Source organism: Nerophis lumbriciformis, linkage group LG07 (assembly GCF_033978685.3).
Source record: "Nerophis lumbriciformis linkage group LG07, RoL_Nlum_v2.1, whole genome shotgun sequence".
NCBI classification, from domain to species: domain Eukaryota; kingdom Metazoa; phylum Chordata; class Actinopteri; order Syngnathiformes; family Syngnathidae; genus Nerophis; species Nerophis lumbriciformis.
Window position 1 is genome coordinate 53,881,075 of NC_084554.2, and position 18,140 is coordinate 53,899,214.

At 36.1% G+C, this 18,140-nt stretch overlaps 1 protein-coding gene across 1 annotated transcript in view; it reads right to left on the bottom strand.

The window, feature by feature from the left end:
* LOC133609344 (partitioning defective 3 homolog) overlaps positions 1-18,140 on the bottom strand; it is a 963,929-nt gene that overhangs the window by 299,767 nt on the left and 646,022 nt on the right. Inside the window, exon 19 of the mRNA XM_061964873.2 lies at positions 15,767-15,977. Within this exon, the coding sequence (XP_061820857.1) occupies positions 15,767-15,977 (211 nt within the window). The remainder of the gene's footprint in view (positions 1-15,766; positions 15,978-18,140) is intronic.

Below are 18,140 nucleotides of genomic sequence, written 5' to 3' on the forward strand. Positions count from 1 at the left end.
GAAATAAAGTCTGTGCATAAAAGCTTCTTTTTTTTCGGTATTTGGTTTATAAATCAAAAAGTTTGTACAATGAGGGGTTTGTAAATCGAGGAAGCAAACACATCATTGTGTGCATTTATCAACTCTGTTTTATGAATGCTAAAACAAAAGTAGTTAAAAGGAAAGACGTTGGTAAAACGGCCCCACCTGGATAGAAACTGTACAATAATACTGGCGAGCCAGAGTGGAAAAATGAGGCGAATCCCTTAAAGATCCGATATTGATATCTAGATATCGGCTGGATATCAGCAAAATAGCATGTATCAAAACTAGAATATGCTGTAATGAATGCTAAAACATGGGAAAAGTAAAGTTTGTGGATTAAAGCTGTTTCTCGGCATTTGGTTCGTAAATTGAGGAGCAAGTGCTTGGAAGCAAACACATCATTGTGTGCATTTATCAACTCTGTTTTATGAATGCTAAAACAAAAGTAGTTTAAAGGAAAGACGTTGGTAAAACGGTTCTCCTGGATAGTAACTACAGTAATACTTGTGAGCCAGAGTGGAAAAATGGGGCGAGTCCCTTAAAGATAGGGGTTTCTAAGTTTTGTCATGTCTGTGTTGATCATGTTTTTGTTTGGCCATGTGATGTTTGTTTTTTGGACGCTTTTTAGTTCCTGGTTTCACTCTCTTGTTTTGTCGCCATAGCAACCATTAGTTTTCACCTGTCACGTCACGCACCTGTTTCACGTTTTGAGTCCCGCACCTGTTTTCACTAATCATGTCACTATTATTTAAGCTTCGAGTTGCCAGTCTGTCTTTCTGGCAACATCACACTTTTTGATCACTCTTCTTCATGCCATGTTCACAGCTCCATGCCAAGTAAGTTTTTGTTTTTTGTTCATAGTCTTTTGCCTTTGTGCAAGTCTTTTTTTTTCATTAGCCAAGTTTTTTTTTTTACCTCCGCCCTTGTGTGCGCCTTTTGTTTGTTCTTTTTTGATAGTGTTTAATAAATCATGTACTCGCATTCCCGTCTCGCCCGAGCCAACTTTCCGTTGCCTTCCGGAAAAACAAAACCCAAGGACCAAGTCTTGACAAGTTTGTACAATTAGGGGGTTTGTAAATCGAGGAAGCAAACACATCATTGTGTTTATTTGTCGACTCTGTTTTATGTATGCTAAAGCAAAAGTAATTTAAAGGAAATACGTTGGTAAGACTCTGCAGCATCGCGTGGACATCGGGGGCGGTACCTCTGGATTGGCAGACCGGGGTGGTGGTTCCTCTCTTTAAGAAGGAGTACCGGAGGGTGTGTTCTAAATATCGTGGGATCACACTCCTCTGCCTTCCCGGCAAGGTCTATTCAGGTGTACTGGAGAGGAGGCTACGCCGGATAGTCGAACCTCAGATTCAGGAGGAACAGTGTGGTTTTCGTCCTGGTCGTGGAACTGTGGACCAGCTCTACACTCTGGGCAGGGTCCTTGAGGGTGCATGGGAGTTTGCCCAACCAGTCTACATGTGTTTTGTGGACTTGGAGAAGGCATTGGACCGTGTCCCTCGGGAAGTCCTGTGGGGAGTGCTCAGAGAGTATGGGGTATCGGACTGTCTGATTGTGGCAGTCCGCTCCCTGTATGCTCAGTGCCAGAGCTTGGTCCGCATTGCCGGCAGTAAGTCGGACACGTTTCCAGTGAGGGTTGGACTCCGCCAAGGCTGCCCTTTGTCACCCATTCTGTTCATAACTTTTATGGACAGAATTTCTAGGCGCAGTCAAGGCGTTGAGGGGATCTGGTTTGGTGGCTGCAGGATTAGGTCTCTGCTTTTTGCAGATGATGTGGTCCTGATGGCTTCATCTGGCCAGGATCTTCAGCTCTCACTGGATCGGTTCGCAGCCGAGTGTGAAGCGACTGGGATGAGAATCAGCACCTCCAAGTCCGAGTCCATGGTTCTCGCCCGGAAAAGGGTGGAGTGCCATCTCCGGGTTGGGGAGGAGATCTTGCCCCAAGTGGAGGAGTTCAAGTACCTCGGAGTCTTGTTCACGAGTGAGGGAAGAGTGGATGGTGAGATCGACAGGCGGATCGGTGCGGCGTCTTCAGTAATGCGGACGCTGTATCGATCCGTTGTGGTAAAGAAGGAGCTGAGCCGTAAGGCAAAGCTCTCAATTTACCGGTCGATCTACGTTCCCATCCTCACCTATGGTCATGAGCTTTGGGTTATGACCGAAAGGACAAGATCACGGGTCGAAATGAGTTTCCTCCGCCGGGTGGCGGGGCGCTCCCTTAGAGATAGGGTGAGAAGCTCTGCCATCCGGGGGGAGCTCAAAGTAAAGCCGCTGCTCCTCCACATCGAGAGGAGCCAGATGAGGTGGTTCGGGCATCTGGTCAGGATGCCACCAGAACGCCTCCCTGGGGAGGTGTTTAGGGCACGTCCGACCGGTAGGAGGCCGCGGGGAAGACCCATGACACGTTGGGAAGACTATGTCTCCCGGCTGGCCTGGTAACGCCTCGGGGTCCCACAGGAAGAGCTGGACGAAGTGGCTAGGGAGAGGGAAGTCAGCTGCCCCCGCGACCCGACCTCGGATAAGCGGAAGAAGATGGATGGATGGATGGACGTTGGTAAAACGGTTCTCCTGGATAGTAACTGTACAATAAAACTGGCGAGCCGGAGTGGAAAAATGGGGCGAGTCCCTTAAAGATAGGGGTTTCTAAGTTTGTACAATGAGGGGTTTGTAAATCGAGGAAGCAAACACATCTTTGTGTGCATTTGTCAACTCTGTTTTATGAATGCTAAAACAAAAGTAGTTTAAAGGAAATACGTTGGTAAAACGGCCCCTCCTGGATAGTAATTGTATCCAGGAGGGGATACAGTTACTAGGGGCGAGTCTCTTTAAGATAGGGGTTTCTAAGTCAGCCTGTTTTTTTTAAACCAGGCTGAATTTTATCGTGCTGTTTGGTGGAAGGAGCCGGAACAAAAGTGGATTCATCAAATCCAATCTCCACTGCGTGCCATCCCACGGGAGTTTAGCGGCGAGGCAGGGTGGACCGCCATCACTTCATCCCAGCTCCTTCATACCGGACCGTACCACGTCTCCGGATCCCATTTCAGAGCGACAAGATCTGGGATTCAATTTAGTCCGCCTTTTTGCAGCAGCGCCTCCCCGCGACACACAGAGGATCGTTCCAAACCTAATCACCGACTCAGGCTCGTCGCTGCCTCGTCTTGTTTGCATCAAACGGGCAAAAGCATTTGAAGAGCAAACCCCCCACACCCACACCCACACCCACACCCGCACCCTCTCGCTCCGTGGTTGGAACACTCGTCTCGCCTCCTTTTGTGGTGACTCGAGTCAAACGGAGTCCCGCCTTCTTCGTGCCCTCCCTTTGGTGTCCGCTTACTTCTGAACGCGGAGAACTGAAAGTGACAGCCGAGCTGTCCTATCCTGCCATACCACCGTGTTTGGTTTCTAACCCAGGTGGAGTCCTCCCTGAATAATAATATCACTTTGCATTCACGTATTCATGACAGAAACAAATAATCAAATATTAAAATGCACTTTTTGGCGGATTTTGCCTATCCATCACAATAATGGACAATGGATGTTATTTATTTTACCAGTACCAAAATGTATTTAGATACTTTTCTAAATAAAGGGGACCACAAAATTTTTTTATTATTGTCTTTATTGTAACAAAAAATGTTAGTGTACATGAAACATATGTTTATTATTGTCATTTAGTCCTTAAATAAAATAGTCAACTTGTCTTTTAGTAGTAAGTAAACAAACAAAGACTCCTAATTAGTCTATGCAGTAACATATTGTGTCATTTATACACCTAATAGCTAGAACTAGTATGCATGTATCTAAAAAAAGGCTTTTTTTTTAAAAAAGAAGGGTTTTTCAGCCTTTTTTAAAAGCATCCACAGTCTGTGGTGCCCTCAAGTGGTCAGGGAGAGCGTTCCACAGACTGGGAGCGGCATTGTAGTAGTAAGTAAACAAACAAAGACTCCTAATTAGTCTATGCAGTAACATATTGTGTCATTTATACACCTATTATTTTGTACACATTATGAGGGACAAACTGTAAAAAACTGATTATTAATCTACTTCATTTACTGTTAATATCTGCTTATTTTCTGTTTTAACATGTTCTATCTACACTTCTGTTAAAATGTAATAATCACTTATTCTTCTCTTCTTTGATACTTTGCATTAGTTTTGGATGATACCACACATTTAGGTATGGATGTGATACCAAGTAGTTACAGGATCATACATTGGTCATATTCAAAAGTCCTCATGTGTCCAGGGACGTATTTACTGACTTTATAAAATAATAATATAAATTTAAAAGAAAAGAAAGAAGACGTATTCATAGTAGTATCGACTAGATACGCTCTTGTACTTGGTATCATTACAGTTGTTGTTTACATTGAGGAGCACTAGCTACCGGTACCAAAAATCGATTCCTTTCGATACCTTTCGGCATTTTTCTAAACAAAGGGGACCACACAAAAATGTCATCATTGGGTTTACTTTAACAAAAAAAATGTTAGTGTACATGAAACATATGTTTATTATTGTCATTTAGTCCTTAAATAAAATAGTCAACTTGTCTTTTAGTAGTAAGTAAACAAACAAAGACTCCTAATTAGTCTATGCAGTAACATATTGTGTCATTTATACACCTTATAGCTAGAACTAGTATGCATATATCTAAAAAAAAGGCTTTTTTTTTTTAAAATAAGGGTTTTTAAGCCTTTTTTAAAAGCATCCACAGTCTGTGGTGCCCTCAGGTGGTCAGGGAGAGCGTTCCACAGACTGGGAGCGGCATTGTAGTAGTAAGTAAACAAACAAAGACTCCTAATTAGTCTATGCAGTAACATATTGTGTCATTTATACACCTATTATTTTGTACACATTATGAGGGACAAACTGTAAAAAATTGATTATTAATCTACTTGTTCATTTAGTGTTAATATCTGCTTATTTTCTGTTTGAACATGTTCTATCTACACTTCTGTTAAAATGTAATAATCACTTATTCTTCTCTTCTTTGATACTTGACATTAGTTTTGGATGATACCACACATTTAGGTATGGATCCGATATCAAGTAGTTACAGGATCATACATTGGTCATATTCAAAGTCCGCATGTGTCCAGGTACGTATTTACTGACTTTATAAAAGAATAATATGAATTTAAAAGAAAAGAAAGAAGACGTATTCATAGTAGTATCGACTAGATACGCTCTTGTACTTGGTATCATTACAGTTGTTGTTTACATTGAGGAGCACTAGCTACCGGTACCAAAAATCGATTCCTTTCGATACCTTTCGGCATTTTTCTAAAGAAAGGGGACCACACAAAAATGTCATCATTGGGTTTACTTTAACAAAAAAAATGTTAGTGTACATGAAACATATGTTTATTATTGTCATTTAGTCCTTAAATAAAATAGACAACTTGTCTTTTAGTAGTAAGTAAACAAAGAAAGACTCCTAATTAGTCTATGCAGTAACATATTGTGTCATTTATACACCTAATAGCTAGAACTAGTATGCATGTATCTAAAAAAAGGTTGTTGTTTTTTTAAAAGAAGGGTTTTTAAGCCTTTTTTAAAAGCATCCACAGTCTGCGGTGCCCTCAGGTGGTCAGGGAGAGCGTTCCACAGACTGGGAGCGGCAGAGCAGAAAGCCCGGTCTCCCATTGTAGTAGTAAGTAAACAAACAAAGACTCCTAATTAGTCCATGCAGTAACATATTGTGTCATTTATACACCTATTATTTTGTACACTTTATGAGGGACAAACTGTAAAAAAAATGATTATTAATCTACTTGTTCATTTACTGTTAATATCTGCTTATTTTCCGTTTTAACATGTTCTATCTACACTTCTGTTAAAATGTAATAATCACTTATTCTTCTCTTCTTTGATACTTGACATTAGTTTTGGATGATACCACACATTTAGGTATCGATTCGATACCAAGTAGTTACATTGATCATATTCAAAGTCCTCATGTGTCCAGGGACGTATTTACTGACTTTATGAACATAACATGAATTTAAAATAAAAAAATCTATTCATAGTAGTATCGACTAGAAACGCTCTTGTACTTGGTATCATTACAGTTGTTGTTTACATTAACGGTGAGCTATTATATCCTCCTACGGTGCGTAGTGAAGCATGTTTAGCTACTTCTTTCTTGCTACTTGTAAGAAACGTACTTTATTTGTCGCCATGGAGGCCAGGATTAGTGATTTGGAAGTAGCTAAAACACTGTGGATGGACGTTAGCCGCTAGCTCGCTCGCCATGTCTTAAAGCACCTTTTCCTGAGGGTGTTTCAGTGTTATAACTTCACCTTTATCTTTACTTTTTACACCAAAATGCGTCCATTCTACCGCTTCTGTCTACACACCGTGTCTGCTTGTAAGTACTCTGTGAGTGTGCGCTGCCGAACATGCTCCTCTGCTCGCAAAACCAGCAATGTGTGTTTACATGTCATTATCTACTCTCTTTTTTCCACGCTACACCAGCTGCTAGTTCATGTCCGTGCCTGCTTCATTTTGGCTTTTTTTTTTAAACACATTATGATGAGTGAGGCGGCACAAAAGTGTTTTTTTATACACATTATGATGAGTGAGGCGGGACAAAATAGGAACAATTATCATTTTGGCCTGGATTACGTGGAGCAGATGTCACGGCCCTCGCGTGGAGGTGTCTAATTGCCGGTTCCCGAACCGTGACACCGTCGGCATATGCCGAGGCGCGCCGGGGATGGCGGCGACAAACCGGGGGGGGGGGGGGGGGGGGGGGGTATTTTTATCCGGCGTGCGCGTGTTAAAACTCCGTGTGGTAATGATCAAACTGGCTTGGCGGACATCTGCGAACACACCCACGCCAGCAGAAGGACTGGAAGACGCCGCACGCAAAAAGGCGGTCCCGGTAGCGTGGCATCTGTATGCTCGCCATCCCAGTGTGTGAGGATAATAAACGCCGGAAGACAGAAGGACTCCCCCCGCCCCCGCCCCGCCACATACCCTTCTCCGCAGCATCTTTAGGCGTGAGGGGGGGAGTCATGTGAGGGGAGGGGCAAGTAGACGAGGTCCCCCAGGGGGGCGAGGGAGGTACGGGAAGACGGGAATGGGCGGCTGTCACACCGGAGCTCCGATGTCGGTTGATGGCTCCACGTCACACACGGTGCTTTTTGGGTGAGGGCGGGGTGTGCATGGGCCCCGGGATGCCGAGTCCCATTAAGGCCTCTGCTCATCTACACACGATGAAACATGCCTCACACACACACACACACACAAAAAAAAAATTTTATAAAAAATTTAAAAAAAAGACATCACAATGGATGTTACGGAGACCCTAAAGGGACATGGGGGGAATTTTTATTTTTTTAATTTTTTTAGACATGTATCTCGTTTTTTTTATAAAGTTGTAAAAAAACTTAAAAATAAATTTATAATTTATTTTTTTTTTTTTAGACATGTATTTCGTTTTTTTTATAAAGTTGTAAAAAAACTTAAAAATAAATTTATAATTTTTTTTTTTTTTAGACATGTATCTTGTTTTTTTTTTTATAAAGTTGTAAAAAAACTTCAAAATAAATGTTTTTTTTTTTTTAGACATGTATTTCGGTTTTTTTATAAAGTTGTAAAAAAAGTAAAAAATACATTTATAATTTTTTTTTTTTAGACATGTATTTCGTTTTTTTTATAAAGTTGTAAAAAAAATAAAAAATACATTTATAATTTTTTTTTTTTTAGACATGTATCTCGTTTTTTTTATAAAGTTGTAAAAAAACTTAAAAATAAATTTATAATTTTTTTTTTTTTTTAGACATGTATCTCGTTTTTTTATAAAGTTGTAAAAAAACTTAAAAATACATTTATAATTTTTTTTTTAGACATGTATCTCGTTTTTTTTATAAAGTTGTAAAAAAACTTAAAAATACATTTATAATTTTTTTTTTTTTTTAGACAAGTATCTCATTTTTTTTATAAAGTTGTAAAAAAAATTTAAAATACATTTATAATTTTTATTTATTTATTTTTTTTTTTAGTCATGTATCTCGTGCGCACAAGATACATGTCTAAAAATTTTTTTTTAAATATAAATTATAATTTTTGTAATTTTTTTTATAACTTTAGAAAAAGTTTCTCGTGTGCACGAGATACATGTCTAAAAAAAAAAAAAAAAAAAAAAAAAAAAATCATTTATAAAAAAAAGTGTCAATGTCCCCAAACTTTTTGACTCGGGGGCCGCATTGGATTAAAAAAATTTGGCCAGGCTGTATGTATATATATATATATATATATACATATATATATATATATATATATATATATATATATATATATATATATATATATATATATATATATATTTATATATATGACACTTATATATATATATATATATATATATTTATTTATAAAAAATAAATAAAAAAATAAAAAAATGGATGTTACGGAGCCCCGAAAGGGACATGGGGGAAATTTTTTATTTTTTTAGACATGTATCTCGTTTTTTCTATAAAGTTGTAAAAAAACTTAAAAATAAATTTATATACATATATATATTTTTTTTAGACATGTATCTCATTTTTTCTATAAAGTTGTAAAAAAAACTTCAAAATAAATGTATAATTTTTTATTTTTTTTTAGACATGTATTTGTTTTTTTTTATAAAGTTGTAAAAAAAATTAAAAATACATTTATAATTTTTTTTTTTAGACATGTCTAAAAAAATTTAAAAAATATATATATATTTTTTTTTTTTTTTATAACTTTAGAAAAAGTTTCTCGTGCGCACGAGATGTATATATATTTTTTTATTTTTTATTTAAAAAAATATATATATATTTTATATATATATATATATACACATATACATTGTCTTTATTATCATTACTATCCTTATTATTATTATTTATTATTTACTGACTTTATAAACATAATATGATTTTTTTTTTAAAACACGAAAAAAAGATTTTGTGATGCTAAAAAATATGGATGTAATCATAGTAGTATCGACTAGATACACTCTTGTACTTGGTATCATTACAGTGGATGTCAGGTGTAGATCCACCCATTTGTTTACATTGTGACGCTGGTGAGCTATTGTGTGTAGTGAAGCATGTTTAGCTATTCCTCTTCCTGCAGTGATAATAATACTTGTAAGAAACTTACTTCATCTGTCGCCATGGAGACCAGGATTAGTGATTTGTGGGGGAAAAAAAAAAAAATGCAGTAAACTGGGAAAAAAAAAGCTAAATTGCAAGAGAAGCTTCAATCCCGCCTGCAGGCGGACAGTTCCATGATGGCGTGACGGCGCCCCAGTTCAATCCGGTGCACACGCTCCCCCCGCCTCCTTCCAGCCCCCCCACCCCCCCGCTCGGGTCGTTCAGTATTGCAGCCTCCACCCCGCTCATCCCCGCTACGCCACTTTATTGCAGCGGTGCGTACATTTGCACGCCTTCTTGTCCAAAACAATTTGCCCTGACTGGAGACGTAACATGGCAGGGTTGCCAGACACAAACACACACACATACCAACATCAACAAATGCACAATTGTGTCTTGTGAAATACAAAAGAAGGAACTGTACTATCAAATAAAGAAGAATATTCTGCACACTTTATATTTTTAATGTGCTTTCGGTTTCAAATAATACTGTTTTGGTCTTGGATAAATGCACCAAGAAGGGTCTAAGGCGAGACTCAGCAACCTCTATAATATTTATAACAATTAAAAAAAAAAAAATATATATATATTTTAGTTTGAATATGTTTTGTGTAGGAGGACAAACACGACACAAAACTTCCTAATTGTTAGAAATCCCACTGTTTATATTAAACATGCTTCACTGATGAGAGGATTTGGCCAGCGCCGTTTTGTCCTACTCATTTCGGCGGTGCGTGAACTCACCATAGTTTGTTTACATGTACAACTTTCCCCGACGCTGCCACAGAAAGACGTGTTTCATGCCACGCCTTCTTTGTCTCATTTTGTCCACCCAACGTTTCATACTGTGTGCGAATGCACAAAGGTGAGCTTTGTTGATGTTATCATTATAACACTTATATAAGACTTTTAAAGTCATTTTGATAGTAGGCTAATATAGACACTTACATCATATGTTGTCTTCATTACAACACTTATATAAGACTTTTAAAGTCATTTTGATAGTAGGCTAATATAGACACTTACGTCATGTGTTGTCTTCATTATAACACTTATATAAGATTTTTAAAGTCATTTTGATAGTAGGCTAATATAGACACTTACGTCATGTGTTGTCTTTATTGTAACACTTATATAAGACTTTCAAAGTAATTTTGATAGTAGGCTAATATAGCTAATATAGACACTTACATCATGTGTTGCCTTCATTATAACACTTATATAAGACTTTTAAAGCCATTTTGATAGTAGGCTAACATAACTAATATAGACACTTACATCATGTGTTGTCTTCATTATAACACTTATATAAGACTTTTAAAGTCATTTTGATAGTAGGCTAATATAGACACTTACGTCATGTGTTGTCTTCATTGTAACACTTATATAAGACTTTTAAAGTCATTTTGATAGTAGGCTAAAATAGACACTTACATCATATGTTGTCTTCATTATAACACTTATGTACAACTTTGAAAGTCATTTTGATAGTAGGCTAATATAGACACTTACATCATGTGTTGTCTTCATTATAACACTTATATAAGACTTTTAAAGTCATTTTGATAGTAGGCTAATATAGACACTTACGTCATGTGTTGTCTTCATTATAACACTTATATAAGACTTTTAAAGTCATTTTGATAGTAGGCCAATATAGCTAATATAGACACTTACATCATATATATATATATATATATATATATATATATATATATATACATATATATATATATATATATATATATATAAATATTGACTGTGATGTTCATGCACTCCCAATCAGGACGTCCATGAAGCGGCTGTTCATGCACGCTCATCAGGCCGTTCATGCAAATGATCAGCATCGTGCACGACTCCCGGGACGCTCCTCGGAGGGAGAAGACGACGAGACTTGCATGCGAGAGGAAAGGCGGGGATAAAAAAAAGTGAGGGAGACAAAACCACAGAGACAAGCGTTACAAAGGATTAACCTCGGCAGGATCTCCGTTTGAAGTGGAGACACCGGCATGCAGAAAGCTGCTCGTGTGCAGGATCTGTCAGCCCGAGACTTGACTGACAAGACAATCTGAAATTACCGTCCCAAAAAATCATCCCCATCAAAGATTATTTGCTCTTTTTACCTCTGGCATTTCTTATGATTCCATTTTCTTTCTTCGCACAAACGTCACCACTCAGTCCATTGGGATGCTTTTATAGCGTTTGTCTTTACCTTTTAAAAACAAGAAGTTGGGGATAGAAAAGTGCCGTGGAAAGTTTTTTTTCAAGCAGAGTTGGAGAGATTTGTTCAAAGAGGTGTGGGTTGAAAAGGTTCTCTGCAGAGGATGGAGTTACCAGTGCCGACTGGTAAGTGGCCGAGGCACTCAGACATAACGAGGTGTGCTTGATGAGGCCTAAAAACATGATTAAATATCATTCTAACGCACTTTCAAATCTGACACTATATTGCCAAAAGTATTTGCCCACCTGCCTGACTCACATATGAACTTGCAGTGCCATCCCATTCCTAACCCATAGGGTTCAATATGACACCTTTTGCAGCTATTACAGCTTCAACTCTTCTGGAAAGGCTGTCCACAAGGTCGCAGAGTGTGTTTATAGGAATTTCCGACCATTCTTCCAAAAGTCAAGAAGGCCCAGCTCTCAGTCTCCGTTCCAATTCATCCCAAAGGTGTTCAGGTCAGGACTCTGTGCAGGCCAGTCAAGTTCATCCACCAGAGTCTGTCATCCATGTCTTTATGGACCTTGCTTTGTGCACTGGTGCACGGTCATGTTATTTGACTGTACATGTGCAGTTATTTGACTGTACATGTGCAGTTATTTGACTGTATATGTGCAGTTATTTGACTGTATATGTGCAGTTATTTGACTGTATATGTGCAGTTATTTGACTGTATATGTGCGGTTATTTGACTGTATATGTGCAGTTATTTGACTGTATATGTGCAGGTATTTGACTGTACATGTACAGTTATTTGACTGTACATGTGCAGTTACTTATGTTTATCATATTTTACACACCTCAGCTGAATAAGCTGACAGCTGGAGGTGTGCTATCACATGTCTAAATGCAGTACTTTTACCTTGAAAATAATTTTTTACCTTGAAAATAATTTTTTTACCTTGAAAATAATTTTTTACTTTGAAAATATACTTTTACCTTGAAAATAATTTTTTACTTTGAAAATAATTTTATACCTTGAAAATCATTTTTTACTTTGAAAAAAAATGTTTGCCTTGAAAATCAACTTTTACCTTGAAAATCATTTTTTGGCTTAAAAATAATTTTTTACCTTGAAAATAATTTTTTGTCTTGAAAATCATTTTTTACCTTGAAAATCAACTTTTACGTTGAAAATCATTTTTTACTTTGAAAAAAAATGTTCACCTTGAAAATAATTTTTTACTTTGAAAATCTTTTTTTGCCTTGAAAATCAACTTTTGCTTTGAAAATAATTTTTTACCTTGAAAATCATTTGTTTGCCTTGAAAATCAACTTTTATCTTGAAAAGAATTTTTCATCTTGAAAATAATTTTTCACCTTGAAAATCATTTTTTACCTTGAAAATCATTTTTAACCTTGAAAATCATTTTTTACTTTGAAAATCATTTTTTAACTTGAAAATCATTTTTTACCTTAAAAATCATTTTTTGCCTTGAAAATCAACTTTTACCTTGAAAATCATTTTTTACCTTGAAAATCATTTTTTACCTTGAAAATCAACTTTTACGTTGAAAATCATTTTTTACCTAGAAAAAAAAAAATTCACCTAGAAAATCATTTTTTACATTGAAAATCATTTTTTGCCTTGAAAATCAACTTTTACTTTGAAAATAATGTTTTGCCTTAAAAATAATTTTTACCTTAAAAATCATTTTTTACCTTGAAAATCATTTTTTACCTTGAAAATCATTTTTTGCCTTGAAAATAAACTTTCACCTTGAAAATATTTTTTACCTTGAAAATCAACTTTTATCTTGAAAATAATTTTTCACCTTGAAAATCATTTTTTGCCTGAAAATCATTTTTTACCTTAAAAATCATTTTTTACCTTGAAAATCATTTTTAACCTTGAAAATCATTTTTTACTTTGAAAATAATTTTTTAACTTGAAAATCATTTTTTACCTTGAAAATCATTTTTTACTTTGAAAATCATTTTTTACCTTGAAAATCATTTTTTGCCTTGAAAATCATTTGTTACCTTGAAAATCAACTTTTGCCTTGAAAATCATTTTTTACCTAGAAAAAAAAATTTCACCTAGAAAATCATTTTTTACTTTGAAAATCATTTTTTACTTTGAAAATCATCTTTTACTTTGAAAATCATTTTTTGCCTTGAAAATCAACTTTTACTTTGAAAATAATGTTTTGCCTTAAAAATTATTTTTTACCTTAAAAATCATTTTTTACTTTGAAAATCATTTTTTACCTTGAAAATAATTTTTTACTTTGAAAATCATTTTTTACCTTGAAAATCATTTTTTTACTTTGAAAATCATTTTTTGCCTTGAAAATCAACTTTTACCTTGAAAATAATTTTTTGCCTTGAAAATCATTTTTTACCTTGAAAATCATTTTTGCCTTGAAAATCAACTTTTACGTTGAAAATAAAAATTTTTACCTTGAAAAAAAATGTTCACCTTGAAAATCATTTTTTACCTTGAAAATCATTTTTTGCCTTGAAAATCAACTTTTACTTTGAAAATAATGTTTTGCCTTAAAAATATTATTTTACCTTAAAAATAATTTTTTACCATGAAAATCATTTTTTACCTTGAAAATAATTTCTTGCCTTGAAAATCATTTTTTACCTTGAGAATCATTTTTGCCTTGAAAATCAACTTTTACGTTGAAAATCATTTTTTACCTAGAAAAAAAAAAATTCACCTAGAAAATCATTTTTTACATTGAAAATCATTTTTTGCCTTGAAAATCAACTTTTACTTTGAAAATAATGTTTTGCCTTAAAAATAATTTTTACCTTAAAAATCATTTTTTACCTTGAAAATCATTTTTTACCTTGAAAATCATTTTTTGCCTTGAAAATAAACTTTCACCTTGAAAATATTTTTTACCTTGAAAATCAACTTTTATCTTGAAAATCATTTTTCACCTTGAAAATCATTTTTTGCCTGAAAATCATTTTTTACCTTGAAAATCATTTTTTACCTTGAAAATCATTTTGAACCTTGAAAATCATTTTTTACTTTGAAAATAATTTTTTAACTTGAAAATCATTTTTTACCTTGAAAATCATTTTTTACCTTGAAAATCATTTTTTGCCTTGAAAATCATTTGTTACCTTGAAAATCAACTTTTGCCTTGAAAATCATTTTTTACCTAGAAAAAAAAATTTCACCTAGAAAATCATTTTTTACTTTGAAAATCATTTTTTACTTTGAAAATCATCTTTTACTTTGAAAATCATTTTTTGCCTTGAAAATCAACTTTTACTTTGAAAATAATGTTTTGCCTTAAAAATTATTTTTTACCTTAAAAATCATTTTTTACTTTGAAAATCATTTTTTACCTTGAAAATCATTTTTTACTTTGAAAATCATTTTTTACCTTGAAAATACCTTTTTACCTTGAAAATATTTTTTTGCCTTGAAAATAAACTTTCACCTTGAAAATATTTTTTTACCTTGAAAATCATTTTTTACCTTGAAAATCATTTTTGCCTTGAAAATCAACTTTTACGTTGAAAATCATTTTTTACCTTGAAAAAAAATGTTCACCTTGAAAATAATTTTTTACTTTGAAAATCATTTTTTGCCTTAAAAATAATTTACCTTAAAAATATTTTTTTTACTTGAAAATCATTTTTTAAATTGAAAATAATTTTTTACTTTGAAAATCATTTTTTACCTTGAAAATCATTTTTTTCCTTGAATATAATTTCTTACCTTGAAAATCATTTTTTTCCTTGAAAATCATTTTCCCCCCTTGAAAATCAACTTTTACTGTCCGTGTCCAGACTCGGCCTGCTGACTGCCAAGGCCGAACACCGCCGTGACGCAGACAAAGCAGAGACAAGGCGATATCACCAGCGTCAACACATTTGCATTTTTGTATAATCATATATTGTGTCTAACTGGAGTTGTCCAGATTACCCCCTTCCCTCAGCGACAGCTTCAGTGATGGAACCAGGGACCTTCCAAATAAATAGAGGAAGCACTTTTAGAACGTAGTTTGGATCTGTAACTAGAATACAGCCCAAAACACGTCTCTCCTCATTGAGCCAAATTGAACTCTGTCTCTGCATGATTCCTTGCTTCTTGTCTGTTTAATAGATGTCATCAGTTTGAACCTGACAATTCGTAGTAGGCAAAATGAATGTCCATTACGTTTATTAAATATAAAATGTATTAAACGCTAACAACCAATGCAGTCTATGTTTTTTTCACGCACCAACACACATGCCGGAGCGTGTTTTGACAAAAAGGGGGCGTGCACTTGGTGATTCATGAATAAAACATGGCAGCCTTATTAAAAATAATCAGTCTGAATGGTGCCAGAGGCCCTCTTCACCTCCTCCTTGCACCCCACAGGGGGTCAAGGAGAAGAAAAGCCAGCAGAGTGGGAGCTCTTCTTACCTGAACATCTCGCCCAGGCCCTTCAGCATGCCTTTCTTTGCTCTGTTCTTCTCCTTTTCTTTGTCCCGCTCAGGCTTCTTCTTCTTCTCCGTCTTGTCGCCGTCTTTCAGCCGCTCTTCTTTGCCGTTGAGCCCGGGGCCCGGGGCCGGGTCCCCGCTGGCGGACGCCGAATCGTGGCCGGATCGCGAGCTCCCGTCCGTGTCCTCGTCCACTTGAGTGATGTCATCAAGAAAAGGCAGAAACATGAAGAAAAAAAAGGTCATTTTTTTTAACTACTTTTGTTTTTGCACATCCTCCACAATACTTAAGTGACACAAAGACATCCCCTTTTAGGTGCCTTCTGAAGAGTAAAAAACTGCTAGTATGAGGTGGATAACAATGCAGGGTTCTGACGTTGATTTGACCATTTAAATTTGGTCATGTCTCGACCAAAATTCTACAACACAAATACAACGTCAAAACAACACGCTTTTTGACGTTTAATCAATGTCAGGTTGTGACGTTGATTTGACCATTGAAATTTGGTCATTTCCCAACCAAAATTCTACAGCACAAATACGTTAAAACAACATTGGGGAAGGGGGCGGGGGGGTGGTCTGCGGGCCTGCCGCGGAGCGGGGGTGTGTAAGGACCGGCCTCGGAGCACAGCTGGCAGGTGATTGGATTACCCAGCTGGGGCTGATCATCCAATCACCTGCCAGGCTTATCATTCTACAACACAAATACAACGTTGAAACAACATGCTTTTTGACAACGTTTAATCCACTGTTGGGTTCTGATTAGGTGGATAACAATGTTGGGTTCCGACATTGATTTGACCATTGAATTTTGGTGATTTCCCAAACAATATTCTACAACACAAATTCGGAGCGGGGGTGTGTAAGGACCGGCCTTGGAACTCAGCTGGAATGTGATTGGATTACCCAGCTGGGGCTGGGTTATTATTCTACAACACAAATTCAACGTTGAAACAACATGCTTTTTGACAACGTTTAATCAATGTTGGGTTCTGACATTGATTTCACCGTTGAATTTTGGTCATTTCCCAACCAATATTCTGAATATTAAAAAACTGCTAATTCGAGGTGGATAACAATGCAGGGTTCTGACATTGATTTGACCATTGAATTTTGGTCATTTTCCAACCAATATTCTACAACACAAATACAACGTTAAAACAACATGCTTTTTGACAACGTTTAATCAATGTCAGGTTGTGACGTTGATTTGAACATTGAAATTTGGTCATTTCCCAACCAATATTCTGAAGATTAAAAAACGGCCAGTACGAGGTGGATAATGCTGAGTTCTGACATTGATTTGACCATTGAATTTTGGTCATTTTCCAACCAATATTCTACAACTCAAAAAGAACGTTGAAACAACATGCTTTTTGACGACGTTTTATCAATGTCAGGTTGTGACGTTGATTTGGCATTGAAATTTGGTCATGTCTCGACCAAAATTCACAACACGAATACAACGTCGAAGCAACATGCTTTTTGACGTTTAACCAATGTCAGGTTGTGACGTTGATTTGACCATTGAAATTTGGTCATTTCCGAACCAAAATTCTACAGCACAAATACGTTAAAACAACATTGGGGAAGGGGGCGGGGGGGTGGTCTGCGGGCCTGCCGCGGAGCGGGGGTGTGTAAGGACCGGCCTCGGAGCACAGCTGGCAGGTGATTGGATTACCCAGCTGGGGCGTGGTTATCATTCTACAACACAAATACAACATTGAAACAACATGATTTTTTGACAACGTTTAATCAGTGTCGGGTTCTGACGTTGATTTGAACATTGAAATTTGGTCATTTCCCAACCAATATTCTGAAGATTAAAAAACGGCTAGTAAGAGGTGGATAATGCTGAGTTCCGACATTGATTTGACCATTGAATTTTGGTCATTTTCCAACCAATATTCTACAACACAAATACAACGTTAAAACAACATGCTTTTTTGACGACGTTTAATCAGTGTCAGGTTGTGATGTTAATTTGAACATTGAAATTTGGTCATTTCCCGACTAATATTCTGAAGATTAACAAACGGCCAGTACGAGGTGGATAATGCTGAGTTCCGACATTGATTTGACCATTGAATTTTGGGCATTTTCCAACAAATATTCTACAACTCAAAAACAACGTTGAAACAACATGCTTTTTGACGACGTTTTATCAATGTCAGGTTGTGACGTTGATTTGGCATTGAAATTTGGTCATGTCTCGACCAAAATTCACAACACAAATACAACGTCGAAACAACATGCTTTTTGACGTTTAATCAATGTTGGGATCTGACGTTGATTTGACCATTGAAATTTGGTCATTTCCCAACCAAAATTCTACAGCACAAATACGTTAAAACAAC